At 42.9% G+C, this 15,313-nt stretch overlaps 1 protein-coding gene across 7 annotated transcripts in view; it reads left to right on the forward strand.

Annotated features, from left to right (window-relative positions):
• Window positions 1-14,764, forward strand: part of caskin1 (CASK interacting protein 1) — a 111,298-nt gene extending 96,534 nt beyond the window's left edge. For 4 of the 7 annotated variants that reach the window (XM_019358342.2, XM_019358344.2, XM_025906718.1 and 1 more), the window contains 9 exons: window positions 1,269-1,379; window positions 2,972-3,073; window positions 3,278-3,416; window positions 4,672-4,815; window positions 5,441-6,639; window positions 6,746-7,051; window positions 7,534-8,158; window positions 8,455-8,958; window positions 9,634-14,764. In XM_019358342.2, coding sequence (XP_019213887.1) covers window positions 1,269-1,379; window positions 2,972-3,073; window positions 3,278-3,416; window positions 4,672-4,815; window positions 5,441-6,639; window positions 6,746-7,051; window positions 7,534-8,158; window positions 8,455-8,958; window positions 9,634-10,001 — 3,498 coding nt within the window. In that variant the 3' untranslated portion in view covers window positions 10,002-14,764. The remainder of the gene's footprint in view (window positions 1-1,268; window positions 1,380-2,971; window positions 3,074-3,277; window positions 3,417-4,671; window positions 4,816-5,440; window positions 6,640-6,745; window positions 7,052-7,533; window positions 8,159-8,454; window positions 8,959-9,633) is intronic. The other 3 variants (XM_019358343.2, XM_019358346.2, XM_019358345.2) reach the window with 3 other exon arrangements.
• The last annotated feature ends 549 nt before the right edge of the window (window positions 14,765-15,313 follow it).

Genomic DNA, 15,313 nt, shown 5'->3' on the forward strand with positions numbered 1-15,313 from the left:
AATTCTGAGATTAAAGTCAGAATTCTGAGGGAAAAAAAATCAGAATTCTGAGATTAAAGTCAGAATTCTGAGTTTAATCTCAGAATTCTAACTTTTTTTCTCAGAATTCTGAGTTTAATCTCAGAATTCTGACTTTTTTTCTCAGAATTCAGGAAAAGAAGAAAAAAAAAAGATGTGCCCACTTTTTTTTCCCCAGTGGCCCTGATCCTCTTCTGTAATAACCTGTCCCACATTCTCCAACTTTTATTGCTACACATTCAATCAAACCTTAAAGCCACTAACTAATTGGTTTATTAAAATCTGTATAAAGTATCAAAATCACCTAGAATTTATTTTAGTTATTTCAAAAACAATAACGATTGCTTACTCCAGTAGCAATCTAAGAAGTCAAATATTAGCTTAAAGTTACGTTTAACAGTAAGAGGCATTTCTTTGACCCTGTGGTATTGTTGCACTGTAAAACAGGAGGGAAATATTGGCTAGTCTGACTGTTGTTTAGCATGCTAAGCTACATCCCAGACCCAGCATTTCCAGGCCTCAGTGTAGATTGGATGAACTGAATACTTCATTTAAGTCCTGCTCTCTTCTCATTTTTCATGTTGCATCCTGGTTCGCTAACATCTACCAGTCTAACAGACGCCAATCACAGATAAGACATGGACAGAAAGCTGAACTTATAATGTGAACTTTCAACGTTTTTGAGTTTACATGGAATCAGTCAGAAAATCAGGGTTAGAATTGTGAAAATATTTGAAAAGGGGAAGTGTGCGAAAGCGAATGTGCATGCTTCTACAACCTGTTTCTACCTAAGAGCAGCATTTTCTGGCCTCGCCTTTTTAGCAGCACTGTGCAAGACAAACAGTAGACACTATGTTTTTTTCTCTGCTTTCCAGCTATAAAGTGTAAGATACAGATTAGCCTGTTGTTGCTAATCTGACCTTCTGTAGTATTTGAGATTCTGTCGGCTGGACGTTTCCCCTTCCTAACCTTAGCCTGGTTTTCACTGCAGGACCAAGGCAGGCTGTCCAGGGCTATTTCATTGACTGCCAGTAGCCAACCACCTTATAATACCACTGAATCATCCATTAATGTGTAAGAATTAGCTTAGGACCACCCTAAAGATGACAAGACAGGCACGATATGAAGTTTTATGGTCATTAAAATGTAGCCCCTCTTTAGCCCTACTTGGCCCTGCTGAGAAAAAAAAATGGCTGTCGAAGAAACACATGGAGCCAGTGACCGCATGCCCCCTGTCTTCTCTCCCGTAGAGCTCAGAGGCCGTTGTCCAATGGCTGAGCGACTTTCAGCTGCAGGTCTACGCTCCAAACTTCCTGGGCGCTGGGTATGACTTGCCCACCATTAGCCGAATGACCCCGGAGGTAAGGCAACTAAACCCTGACCCTGACTCCCAGAGAGGTCACAGGCACCTCCAAGGACCACAATGAGAACAAGTCTGCACGACTTTGATTTGTGTTGTCCTTGATGTTTTCAACATGCATGTAAATAATTTATATTACAAAAAAAAAATCGCAAGTGAGCACAATTAAACCACTCAACCAACCACCTGCCTTTTCCTGCCTCCTGCCACACCTGTCCTACGTTCACTTTTCTCCTCCCTTGATCACATATTGCCTTCCCCTCTGACTCCAGAAAAGGTTTAAATGTGTGAACCCCTTCGCATATTGAGTCTCCAGGCTCTCACCAGCCCCACAGTATTAAAACCTTGCCATTGGCTCAAGTCTGGCATTTAGCTCTTGAAGAAAGGTCATAAAATGGCCATGAAGATAATAAGACATAAGTCATCTTGCTGTTTGTATCCCTATTTTTGCAAATTGTTAAACAGAAAATAACCAGTACAAGACGACTGTATGTTACTGCGTACTGTGGCTCTTGGTACACCCTAGTGGTCACTTAGTGCAAGTTGTATTTCGTACTTAATGTGTGGACCTTTAACAGTAGTTCCTTTTTACTCTGAAGAGAATGTCAAATAAAGAGTTGCAGTATGGAGAAACGTAGTACTTGATGTTTTCGTGTTTAAATATTGTGTTCAGAATTCTCCCTAAATATGAATTAAAAATAAGCTCTGGTTTAAATGATAGAATCAAGATCTTAAAACAAAGTCCATAAAAGACAAAAATCCTCCTTTGATGATACCTATATTATTTTTACATGTTCGTTGTTTCCATTTTAAGCTGCCGGTTGAACGCAGAGGAATTTAACACATTGAAAAACCAACTCAGTGAACTTCTGTTCGACTTTGTGACCCTCCCCTCACCTTCAGCACTGCTCCTGCTGCTGCTAGCTCTGAGGAACAAGACCGGTCCTCCCTGCCACACTCAAAAACAAATAATTTATAGCATTCATAAATTACTTGTGTATATATGCTCACTTTGTGCATGCTGAAGGGACTCAGATCAGCGATGACTTAAAGGGCTTTTGTCATCAGAGATGTGTCACTGAGCGGAGGCCTCTTCTCCTGGTTCGTGCCACAAAATGATTTATGCAGCCAAGTGTATGTGGCGGGTGTAAATGTGTAAAAGTGTGTTCTCGGGTGTCCATAACAACTTCCAGTGAATTACACTGAAGTCAAATGTAGCACTGGTGTCGTGCCGTGCAGCGCTCTGATATTTCTGTCTTCTTTATATCAAAGTGCGGTCATGTTTGCGTTTTTTTTAGCCGACTCCTTTCACTGCAGACATTTGCTTTTGTTTGCCATGCTTTTCTTATGGTTTTGACACATCTGCATCTGCGCTCTTCTCCCTTTAGCCGACAGAAGCCTTCATCAGATATCACGCCATCTCTTGTGTTGCAAATTTTCTTCTGTGTATGTGTGTGTGTGGAAGACAGAGAGAGAACGAGAGAGAGAGTGATGGGCATTTGGGGAGATTTTCTTGTACTTTGTGGAATAAAAATGCCTGAACATATACTTACAACTTCTTACTTACATGTTTGTGTGTGTGTGTGTGTGTAGGATTTGACCGCTATTGGAATAACTAAACCAGGTCACAGAAAGAAGATAACATCAGAGATTAACAAGCTAAGTGTTACAGAGTGGCTGCCTGAGCATAAACCTGTGAGTACACACACATGGACACACACACACACACACACACACAGACTTTTTAAACCAGTCAAATAGATACTTGTATGTTACTGCTATGCCAAAACTATGATTGGTTGATCATGAAACAAAGTGTCCTGTGGGCTAATATTCTGAACTACAATGGGAAGCTACTGCCTGGCCTGCTTAGCGCTCTTATTTCTGGCATTCCTACAGGCTAGCCTAGGAGAATGGCTATCTTCTATTGGTCTAAGCCAGTACCACCAGATGTTAGTGCAGAACGGTTACGAGAACATCGACTTCATCACGGACATCACTTGGGAAGACCTGCAGGAAATAGGCATCACCAAACTGGGTACGACAAACAAACAATGCAGTGCTTGTTTTGTTTTTCCACTGTAAAACCTGAAAGTTAAGCTACAGTATCCCCTACTAATCACAAGAATCTGCATGTGGTGTACAATGTGGCCAACATTCACATTTGAGCATAGCTTTATGTATGTTAGGTGCAATTAATAGAGATGATAATAACCAGTAAACTCAAAAATAAATAAGTGAAGTGACTAAAATGGAGACTTAAAACCAGAATACGTATATAAGCATATAGTATTCTCAGGGCTTCACTTGTTCCACATAATGACATGTTACAGCCTCCAAAATTAATTAAATTAATTTTTCATCTCAAAATTCTACACACAATACACTATAATGAGTGAAAAAAGTTTGTTTGCCTTGACACTCAAAATTGAGATCAGGTGTTTCCTTCTTCCACTGATCATCTGTCAGATGATGAACTTGATTGGAGTTCATCTGTACTAAATTCAGTTGATTGGACATGATTTGGAAAGACTCACACCTGTCTATATAAGTTCTCACAGTTGATAGTGCATGTCAGAGCACAAACCCAAGCCATGAAGTATATATTAATGATGAAATATGAAGAAGTCTTTTAGATTTTCTTACAGGGACGCTAACTAGTCCCCCAAAATACTAGCACTCTGCTAGTGGGTGCTGAATGGTGCATGAAGGGTTTACGACAGGATATCTGTAAAAAAGCAGCTGGTTGAAGATCGCTGCTGCTAGAAATTTTCTGTTGCTAATCATTTCATGACTGAAATAAAAGCTAAAGTAGCTCTACAGTTCTGTGGCATCCCTAAAATTCAAAGAAAGGTAATTTACTACACTCAAAACCTGCCAAAAGCCTAAAAACTGATCTTTATTCAATATCTTGACCCCTATTAACCCGCCCAACCCAAAAAACTATGATGAAACTGATTTTTTTGGCCTACAAAAAATACAGTAAACTTAAAATATCACACCCAACATCTAAATTGTGGGAGTTCTGAGTTACATTAGAAGTTCTCTGTGCACACTTCCCCATCTATAAAACATTCACTAGCTAAACTGGTTAGTGTTACCATGTTAGCTGTAGCGTTTTTAGATAAGCTAGCTTCTGTAGCCCTACAGTTTTCTCAGTTATTTAGTCAGGTTTAGTTTTCCTGTTCAGGAGTTAAGGGAAAGTGCACTGATGACAAAACTCATTTTCAGTGAATTTGATTTGTATTACCTGTGTTATGCCAAACTGTAATTCCACTTGGTTAATGCTGTAGGCCACCAGAAAAAGCTAATGCTGGCGGTGAAGCGGCTGGCTGAAATGCAGCGCAGTTCAGATGGGCGGGGCTCCCTCCGAAAGAAGCCCCCACCAATCACACAGCAGCAGGAAGTCATGTCGATGGATAGTCCCCCCCCAGATGGTGAGATCATTCGTGAAAATCTCAGCCTGTACAGTTGTAACTCCACCTTTAATTGGAATTATCTGTATGTTTCATTTGATTATGAAACCAGTAAAAAATAAATCATGTTAGAGTTGCTTTGGTCGTCTGTTGGTCAGATAGACTGGTGGTCCACTCTTCTTTGTTCTCAGTGGATAGTCCTTGAGACCATCTCACCTCAAGTCCCCCATCAGACCACAGCTTTCAGACTGTGGTTGGTTTGGCTATCTTGCACATCTGTTAACATCTGTGACACCTAACTTACTTTACAGATAGCTTGTGGAAATATCAGAAGCTTCCCTTCACTTGTCTAGGTGGATTCATACAACTGCATAAAGACTGTATTCAGTTCAACTTCCTGAATGAAAGACTAGTAAGCGTCTCTATTTTTGACACTTGACCAAATCTGAGAGTAGTTAAGAGCTCATGCTGTTTGCAGTTTGGGGGTTAGGTTGACTGAATAATGAAGCTACTAGATTGAAAGTAACTGCTGTGTAACAGCGGTAAAGCATTTCATCTGAGTTTCATTTACCTAATAAACCTTTTGTGAGATAAAAAGATAAGATTTCATTTATCTTCATCTGAGTTTCTCTTTGTCTCTCTTCAGAGGTCATGTCTCCCAAAATGAGCACCTTCCAGGACAGCGAGCTGAGCACCGAGCTACAGAGTGCAATGACCCAGCCAGGTCAGGAGGTCAAAGCTCAGCGAACACGCAGCCTCAGCAAAGACCACGATGAGGTGCTTACAGGGGGAGGAGGAGGTGGCGGTGGGCCACCTAAGAAGGAGGCCCGGACTATGAGGCAGCAGAGCAGCCAGGGAAGCACGTCCTCTCACCGAAGCAGTGTATCCTCACAAGGCAAACATCGTCACTCTCATTCTCACTCACAGCCTGCGCCTCCCTACACACCCCCACACACTCCTACCAAGACCAGGACCTCTTCCTCCTCTTCCACATCATCTGTGCAGAGCACCTCTTCCCCACAGGCCAAGCCCAAGCCGTCCCCACAGTTCATCCAGGGGGAAAGACCTCAGTCACCGCGCTCACATCCTCCTCAGTCTCCAACCCATCGCGGAGCACCATGTCAGCTTCAGCCCCAGCAGCAGCAACCTCAAATGCAGCCGCAGCACCAGGCTCACCCTCACCCTCAGCACCACCCACAGATGCAGGCGATGGAAGTCAGGGAGAGTCAGCAAGTCCCAGTCCTCTGTCTCCCACCAGAGGCAGAGTTAGCAGAGGAAGAAGGACCAAAGAACTCGTCTGTCCAGAATAAACGCGCTCACACGCTCAACCGCTACGCTGTCTCAGATAGCGAGTGCGATGAGAGAGCGGGAGGAAGAGGAGGGGGTGGAGGAGAAGGAGAAGCTGACGTTGTAAGCCAGAGCTCAACCGCTGTGAGAGGGGAAGGAGGGAAATACGCCACAGTAACACACCGAGTCAGCCGTAGCCACTCCGTACGCAATCAGGAAAAGGGCGCCAACCGAAACCAGAGCCAGTCGTTTGCTCTCCGTCAGAAGAAAAAAGGACCACCCCCACCGCCGCCCAAACGCTCCAGCTCGGCCATCTCCACCTCCAACTCCAATCTGACGGATGCCAACACACAGCCGAATACACTCACCACTACTGGGGGGATGCTGGATGTGCCTTACTACCAACAACGGCGAGCCAGCGACCTGGGGGTGTCCGTGGAGACAGCTGCCGTGGAGACGAGCAGCGTTGGCAGTGTGAGGAGCATTGCCGCCATGTTAGAGATGTCTTCTATCGGGGGAGGAGCCAAAGGCATGGCATTGCAGAAGAACTTTTTGCAGGTAATGTATACAGAACTTCATTTCTCTAACATAACACTATATATATGTTTATTTATTTATATGTATGCGGTAACTAAGTTAAATATGGTTGTTGTGCGTTCACCAGGTGGGAAAAACACGTGATGCCATCGGTCTGGATGGTGAGGTGGTAAACCGACGACGGACCATCAGCGGCCCCGTCAGTGAGCTTGTGGCGGCAGCAAGGCGCGACCAGCCAACTCCTTTGACTTTCCCCTCTCCCTCCACCCAGCCTGAATCCTCCCCTCCTCCTGTTAATTCCTCCTCACCCCAACCTCCATCCTCACCCCACCCCAGCTCAGGAGGCAGTGGCAGCTCTTCAGAGAATCTGCCTTTTGCAGAGGAGGGAAGTCTGACCATCCGCCGCCAAGGTCGAGGAGAAGGAGAAGGACAGGTAGCTATCAATATATATGTTTGTCTATCTATCTATCTATCTATCTATCTATCTATCTATCTATCTATCTATCTATCTATCTATCTCTCTCTATCTCTCTCTCTATCTATTTATCTCTCTCTCTCTCTCTCTCTATCTATCGATCTATCTCTCTATCTATCTATCGATCTATCTATCGCTCTATCTCTATCTCTCTCTATCTCTCTCTCTCTCTCTCTCTCTCTATCTCTCTATCTCTCTCTCTATCTCTCTCTATCTCTCTCTATCTCTCTCTCTCTCTCTCTCTATCTCTCTATCTATATTGCTTTTGTATTATCTATGTAATGTAATGTGCTAAAGGTAATGTGCTCTAATGTTTTGCAAATCCATAGTCAAGCTTCTGTGTTCTGTAAGCTTTATTTGTCTTATCCATTTATCTTTGTCAGTGTTTTTTGACTGTGCAAAAATGACCCCTTATCAGGAATGTATGAATTTTCCGTTAGTGTGTATTTTGTGTATGTCTGCAGGGTGACGGCGAGGGTCACCAGGGAGACAGCAGCTACACCCAGGATGACATCTCCAATGTTGAAGCCACGGCGACCTTAAAACGACGACCCCGCAGTTCCAAGCCCCACACCAACGGCTCTGACTTCACCCTTCAAGAGTCATCCACCGTCAAGCGACGACCCAAGAGCCGTGACAAAGAGCCCGAGGGCTACGCAGACCTGGCCACAGCCAACGGGGAGCCTGCGAACACCGGGCAGCCAAACACCACACAGCCAGTTCCCTACCAGAACGGCACAGCCACCGTGAAACGCCGCCCAGTGTCTGATGCTGGAGTGATCGAGCAACCGCAACCCCAACCTCAACCTCAACCGCAACCCCAACCTCAACCTCAACCCCAACCTCAAACACAACCACAAGTGACTGCTGCTCCTCGCAGGGACAGCTTGGACCAAGGAGCTCCAGTGGCAAATGAAGGTGGTCCTGTGAGGAAACCAAAGCCTCCAGTCTCCCCAAAACCTGTAGTGGCACAGATAAAGAGACAGGGAGGACCTCAGACCCCACCGCAGCCTGTATCCAACAAACGAGTACCCCTACCAGGTCCAGGGACACCTGGAAGTCCAGGTAAACACAGTGGATTTTGGGTGTTTTTGTGTAGATATCAATTCCAAATGCCCTTCAGGAAGTTGAAGCAAAAAAACAGTGATAAAAAGGCAAGTTGAAAATTAATTTTACTAAATGTATTTTTATGAGTAAGGAGTATTTCATGCTACCCGGTCAGTCAAAGCTTATCGGTAATGGAGGGGGTTTCAAATAATGTTATAGGCCCATAACAGCCAGTCTTAGATAGTGTTTATAAAAGAAAACAGGGTATTTTCAGCTGCTCAGTAATCCAGTCTTTCTCTGTGCTCTCTTTGTAGTGGAAGGAAAGAAAATCCCTCCACCAGTTTCACCCAAACCAGCGCCACCACCCACAGCGCCCAAACCAGCCAAGCTCATCCACTCTGTAACTGGCCCCGCACTGTCGACCCCAGCCTCTGCCCCGGCCAAGCAGCACTCTGCAGTGGCCCGACAGACCAGTTCACCGCCCTCCTTCCCCCCATCTAACACTCCCAGCCCGCCGAACGCCAAACCGACGAGCCCTTCCTCCCAGAGTCCCCACACCCCACAGACACCCACCACGCCACAGACGCCCCAGACTCCTGCCACGCCCAGCCCCACCCCTCCGCCTGTCAAACCCCCACGATCCTCCATTGGGGGGGTGTCAGTGGACAGCGGGATGTCAGGGGCGGGGTCACGGCGCCAGCCGCCACGACAACAGAGTTTGGAGTGGATTCATTGGTGCACCAGAAGTTGGAGGAAACAAGCGCTTCGCTGGCTGCTGCTCTGCAAGCCGTGGAGGATAAAATACTACGACAGGAAGAGTAAGGGCCACACACACACACACACACACACACACTCACAGTCATGCTGTTAACAGTGGTTAGCCACACAGAAGCATCTGGAACATTGTCCCTCAGTAGGTGATGATATGAATCCTCCGTCTACAAGTGTCTACTACGGATTAATCTCATCAAGTGAGATCAGTGAACTGTACAGCATCAGCAAAACAAGCCACAGTCTAAGGAACTTTGAAAACTAGCACCCACTCCACATAGGTTGCTGTGTTTTGCATGTCACTAGACTTGAATTCTAGCTATTTGTGAGGAGAATTCGAACACTTGCAGACAATCACATTCAAAACATACTTGATTTGTTGCATAACAGCTGAAGTACAACAATAGATGAACTCTTCTTGCACAAGGAAGTCTGTTTTTGTCTGAAATCAAGACCTGCTTACTTCAAAAAAAAAATTAAATGTTAATTTGAAGCTCTTATTATTACTTATTACAGAGAAAACCCAACAAACAGACAACAGCCTATGAGTCAACACTTGGCGACAATGGGAAGGAAAAACTCACTTTTAACAGGAAGACTCAGGCTCAGAGAGGGGCAGCCAACTTTACATTATTGTTTTTAGTCTTTGTTTTTTATTGTTAATAAACTTGTGTGTGTGTGTGTGTGTGTGTGTGTGTGTGTGTGTGTGTGTGCGCCTCTAGCTCTGTGGCTGAGCAGAAGACCACAGTTAGCATCCTTGACGACATCGGCAGCATGTTTGATGACCTCGCCGACCAGCTTGACGCCATGTTGGAGTAACTACAGAAACCAGCCGGTGTGTCTCCTTAGCAACGCTGCATCAGAAGTGACTCAGTTGGCACAACAGACAACACGCCTCTCTATCTCGCACCTTCTCCTCATCCTTCTCTCTCTCATCATTCCCCTCCACCCCTCCCTGTCATCCGTCCATCGGTCTGTTGCTGCGTCATTCCCGTCCTCTTCCTCTCGTCTCCTGATGATAACGGAGCAGCACCGCAGGCCCGGACAGACTTGGCGAGAGAAGGAGAGAGCAAGAAAGAGGAATAGATAGAGAGACTAAAAGAGAAATGTTGGTTGGGGAAAGGACCAAAGACAAGCGATGGAGGAGAGAAAGTAGAAAAAACACACAAATGATGAGAGATGAAGAAATGCAACAAAACGGAGGAGACTGCAATCAAAATGTGAGTCTTTAAAGAACTCTTCTGCTCAAAGCGAGCAAAGAAACAAAACCAATACAGAATGAAAAACCAACTGTGTAATGAATCATAGTATGGTATGTGTACATTATAAGCATGGAGAGTTTATATCTACTGAAAAAGTCCTGCATTAGCACAGTAATATATAATATACCGATAAATATGAATCTTTAGCTCTTTGGTTTGATGTCTTGGTTCTGTGTGGAATGGTGACCTCTGGTGTTGTGATGATGTAAATGACTTGATGGATTTTTTTTTGTTTTGTTTTTGTTTTTTATCCGTGACCAAAACGAGACTATTCAGCTCCTGAGGTATGTGTGTGTGTGTGTGTGTGTGTGTGTGTGTGTGTGTGTGTGTTGTGTGCACGCAAGAGAGAGAGGGAGAGCAATAGGAACAGGGTGGTAGATGTATGTATGTGAGTGTTTCAGGATCAGATTCTGTTTCCTGTCCTGGCTGCATCTCTGCCAGATCTTCGTCATCACCCTGTACACACACACACACACACACACACACACAGGAGAAGCACAATGCAGTCAGATTGATTACAGACACACACACACACACGTACACAAGGGAGCGTGCACAATTAATAAATAAAATAAAAAAGAGAGAAGGGGAGGGAGAAACAAAAGCAAGTGTACAGCAGGTTGTGTTTGGGACAAAGTAGGTCAAATTCCTTTTGGAAACAGTTTGGAAAGGACTTAACCATGTGAGGTCGAAGCCACCATTGGTGAACATGGAATACATGATTAGAGGCGGGTTAGGGCTTCCGCCTATGATGGCTTAGACCTCAGAGAGTTAAAGGGGTTTCATGCTTTTCGTGAGGTAAGGTAAAGGCAGTAGAGTCAGGCAACTGAGCAAAGCTTGAACTGGTCTTAGCTGCTTCTAAGTACTTTGCACAGTGCAGCACAAGCACCACAGTGAAGCTGAACGTCTAGAGAGACAAAGCTTTGCCACAAACTCAACTCAGCTCAATGAAAAACTTGTTCTGGCTAAAGAGATATTGCAAAAAATTTCAGGTTTCCCAATGTGTTTAATTTTCAGCTTTGTGCACAGGTTGCTACAGAGCACCTGATACCATTTTTGGGCCTATTTGGAGTCCCTGCACATTCTATCCGTCCAATGCTGAGTCAGAGTAGATTCTATAGAGGTTTTTTCCAACACTTATTAACCAAAAAAACTAAAAGCAAGTATTTGAAAACAGATCTCAATATGTCATTTCTAAATGCCCCCAGCATGATACTGCCACTGCCGTGCTTCGTGCTGTGAATTGTGATTACTGATTATGACAAGTGTTTTACTTAATGTGTGAATTCTACTTCACACCTTCTCACTCAGTCTGAAGCCGTCAGATTTACAGCTGTACTGAACTTCCAAGGACTTTCTGTGACTCGACAACATCCTTGTGTCCGTAGCCCTTTTTCATAGCAGACACGCCACAGCAGGAAAAGCAAAAGTGTAAATGGAACTACATTTAAATGTACCTGTAAAGTCAATTACACAAAGGTGTTTTCATTCGATCTAGATATTGATTAAACTGTATACTATTAAAGCCTCTTTTTCTTTTGATAAAACCTATATAAAAACTACTTTGATTCACTGTGTTGGCCAATAAAAAAGATACAGTCAAAATTTTTTATATGCTTCATACACTACATTTAAACATACATAGCTAAAGCTGAATCTGCAGACTGCCTTTAGTCAATGATTTTTCACTGAAATCCTAATATCCATGACAAAATACCTGCATTTAACCTGTTAAGAAGGTCTCAAGGTACTCCAAGATAACACGCTCCCTTCCACTCACAACCTTTCTATCGCTCTTGTCCCACACACTCCCAAACACCCACCCTGTGTTGCCATGACAATCTACATCACCACCATTGTAATCGGCATTACCATGGTTACTACACGGTGCGATGGCACCGTGTACATGGGATGAAAATATAAAAAGTATTCGAATGGAGCAAGTGGCGGCAGAGATCTGTGAAGCCTGGTGGTTTTTTCCGAGTGCAGCTCCTCAAACCAGAAGTTGGTTCAATACTGAGATTCCAACTGCACCGCTGCCCATTAAGAAAATCAAGGTTTCACAGTACGTTAGCAGCCACACTGTTTATATAAATGAATAAGAACTCAGAGAATAGTCGTGGTATTTAAATTATGATCACATAGAGATTATATATATATGGATATTTGAAAAAAAAATATAAGAAGAAGTGTATTTATGAGTGTGTTTCATTCTGAAGACTATTTTTAAAGTAAACAGATCTAATCTGAGTGTTGAATCAGTTTGCTTTTTCATGCTTAAGTGGTCTGAGCTGATGAACCATTGTAGGATAACATGTTGGGATATTTCCAGGAAGTGTTCTTTTATTATTATTATTAATATTATTACTATTATTTTGTATTGTTTTTTTCTGCGCCTACATGTGTACATGTGTCCTGGTGTGGCGATGTGTATAGTATAAGCAGTTCTTGTTCAGTTTTGTTATCTTTTGTATAGTTTTAAATGTCTTTGTTTTTCTTTGAAACATGTGCCTTGCTTTGTGATTTTGGTCTGACTTCAATACAGTAGATGGATATGTATAATATAAGGGCATCACTCTCTTTTTCCAGTTTGCTATCTTACTTGATATCTTGGTATGAAAATTATGCTGCCCTCCCCAGCACCACAGAGTTGTGATTTTTAATCCATAAACTCAGCCGACTGAAACGAAACGTTCCGTTACTAGCATAACCCCGGTTCTCTGAAAACCAGGAGAGGCATTTCACTCTAGGAAGCACCCTCATGGAAGCTCCGCTACCACTGCATCATTCTAAAGACAGACCAATCACTTCAAGGATATGGGTCCCCCCCAACCCCTTTTGTAATAGCCCCTGGCACCACACCAGGTACAGAAATCAGTGTTCAGTTGGCTTGGATGACAGAGAATCAGTTTCAAATAAAGACCTACATTTTAGCTACTTCTCCTGCTTTCATGAAGAAATATGTTGTGGGTCTGCTGTGTTAGCATGTAAAGTTTTACATTATCACAATGTTTAAGAAAGTTTTAGAAAATAAACGTGGTTCTACCCAGTTAGCTGAGAGGATCAATGCCACTTTCAGAGTGAAGCCACAGATACCAGCTGGTTAGTTAAGGTTTGCTTAAAATTAAAGGACTGAAAACACTTTGGAAAAGCTAGTTAGCTTCCTAGGGAATATTTTATTTGTTTAATTTGTACAAAAATCGATGTATGATATCTACAATTATCTTCTGACATAGCAGTAGTTCTTTTCTTACAGTTTACATTCATAGTGCTAAGCTAAACAGAAAACCACAGTCTCACGTGTTGTCCTCTCAATTTGAACTCATTAAAAGATAAGCATATAAACTGGTTATAAAGACTGAACAATGAGATATAAGTTCAAGTTCGACTCTGCCCGAGACTCTTTGGTTTTCATTCCAGCTAAAACTTTAGTTTAAGAAATTTGCTAACCGCGGCTAGCAACCAGCTGGAGGTAGTTTCATGGAGTGTAACTATCTCCAGGTCGATGATCGTTAACTTTTTTGTCTACGTTTTTTCTAATTACATAATTGAAATTAAACGTGTGCAAGACTGTTAGATTTCATTCCTGTTAAGAGTTTGTGATATTTTGCATCAAATGTACGCTGTGTAAAAAATGTTTGCTTAATTATGCTAACTGTTAGCTGAAGGTAGTTCTGCTAAGCTACGCCATGAGAGTGGTATCAATCTTCTGATCTAGCTTTGAGTGAAAAAGCTATCCCAACCCACTATATCCCTCAAAACATGGACAACAACAAATAGACCTATCATAAACTCAGTGGCTCAATTTCTTCTACATCTTCTAAGGATTTGGCCTAAGCACATAAATATTTCTGAACTCCATTAGCTTAGTTAAGTAAATTGTTACTGAAAGTGATTGAGCCAGCTGTCACCAGATGTGTAGGTGCATATTTATATGAAATTTAATTTCTTTATTTTTTTTCCCCCCTTGAGTTATTTTTACCTTGTGTTTAATCTGGTACCAAACTGTCCTCTGTTATTACAAACTAGACATTGTGGTGACATTATCCGACAGATGCTTGGTGGTCTGACCTTTGAGGGTTCACTGTACTGTGTGCGGCTTACAGCTGAGACACTTTAGCTTTTTCATCCGCCATCATGTCAGAGATAAAGTTTTGCCTTTTTTCATCCTTCCTTAGGTCTCATTTTGGTCATCCTTCATATCGTAGGAATTATTTTGAAGTGTGTTTTGGTATTTGGGCGTTGGGGTGAGGCTACTAAGGTGAAAAAAAACACAGATGGTCAAATAAGCTGTGGAGAAAAAGTACTTTTCATCCCTTGTTCTTCTTAACAAAAGATGAAGCCAAACTGTTTTTATTTGATTTTCCGCCTGTGCTTATCTGAACAGACACCCGAGTGGTGTCTCCTCTGCTCTGCAGCGACTGTATGCGAATGCTTGAGAGAGTGTGTCATGTGTTGCTCTGCTATTGACTGTGTGAAATCTGTGTGTGTGGGAGTGCGTGTGTGTTGTAGTGACTGGACAGTGGTGTGCTTGCAGTGACTGCATCTTATGGCCATCTGCTCTGAATAAATAAATGTTCTGTACAAACTTCACAGCCTCCTTTTGTGGTGTTTGCATTTTCATTTCTTGGTGACAGGAGAGTCTCTGCAGAGCACAATATAGCTGTTTATGATTCGCATGAGGCGTTACAAAATTAGCAGGTGTTTCAAAAATGTTAAAAAAGATTGATTGGAATCAGCCATTCAGCCTCTAACCCTAATCCAACCTTGTGTAAAGCCTGGTGAGCATCCACTCTTGTTCTGAAAGATAACAGTACCGTAATACTGGACAGTGAAATTTGAAATTTTATTACCTTTGAAATGGTTGCGTCAAAGAACAGGACCAGGTGACTCAAGACAGCAACAAGTTGGAGTCAGTCTGTGATTAACTGATAAAAATGCAAATCTGTTGCTGTCTGCATATGCAAAAATTCACATTTACTATTTGCATTGAGAGTCTGTTTTGAGCCTGAAATAGAAATCCAGAAATTTCTCCATAAATTGTGATGTAGTTGTTGCATGACGGCAATTTAACTACAAAAACGAATAGATGCTCAGCAACGCTGTAGAGGAGTATAACCAGAATACAACCTGTTGGCAA

Source organism: Oreochromis niloticus, linkage group LG4 (genome assembly GCF_001858045.2).
Source record: "Oreochromis niloticus isolate F11D_XX linkage group LG4, O_niloticus_UMD_NMBU, whole genome shotgun sequence".
Classification (NCBI taxonomy): domain Eukaryota; kingdom Metazoa; phylum Chordata; class Actinopteri; order Cichliformes; family Cichlidae; genus Oreochromis; species Oreochromis niloticus.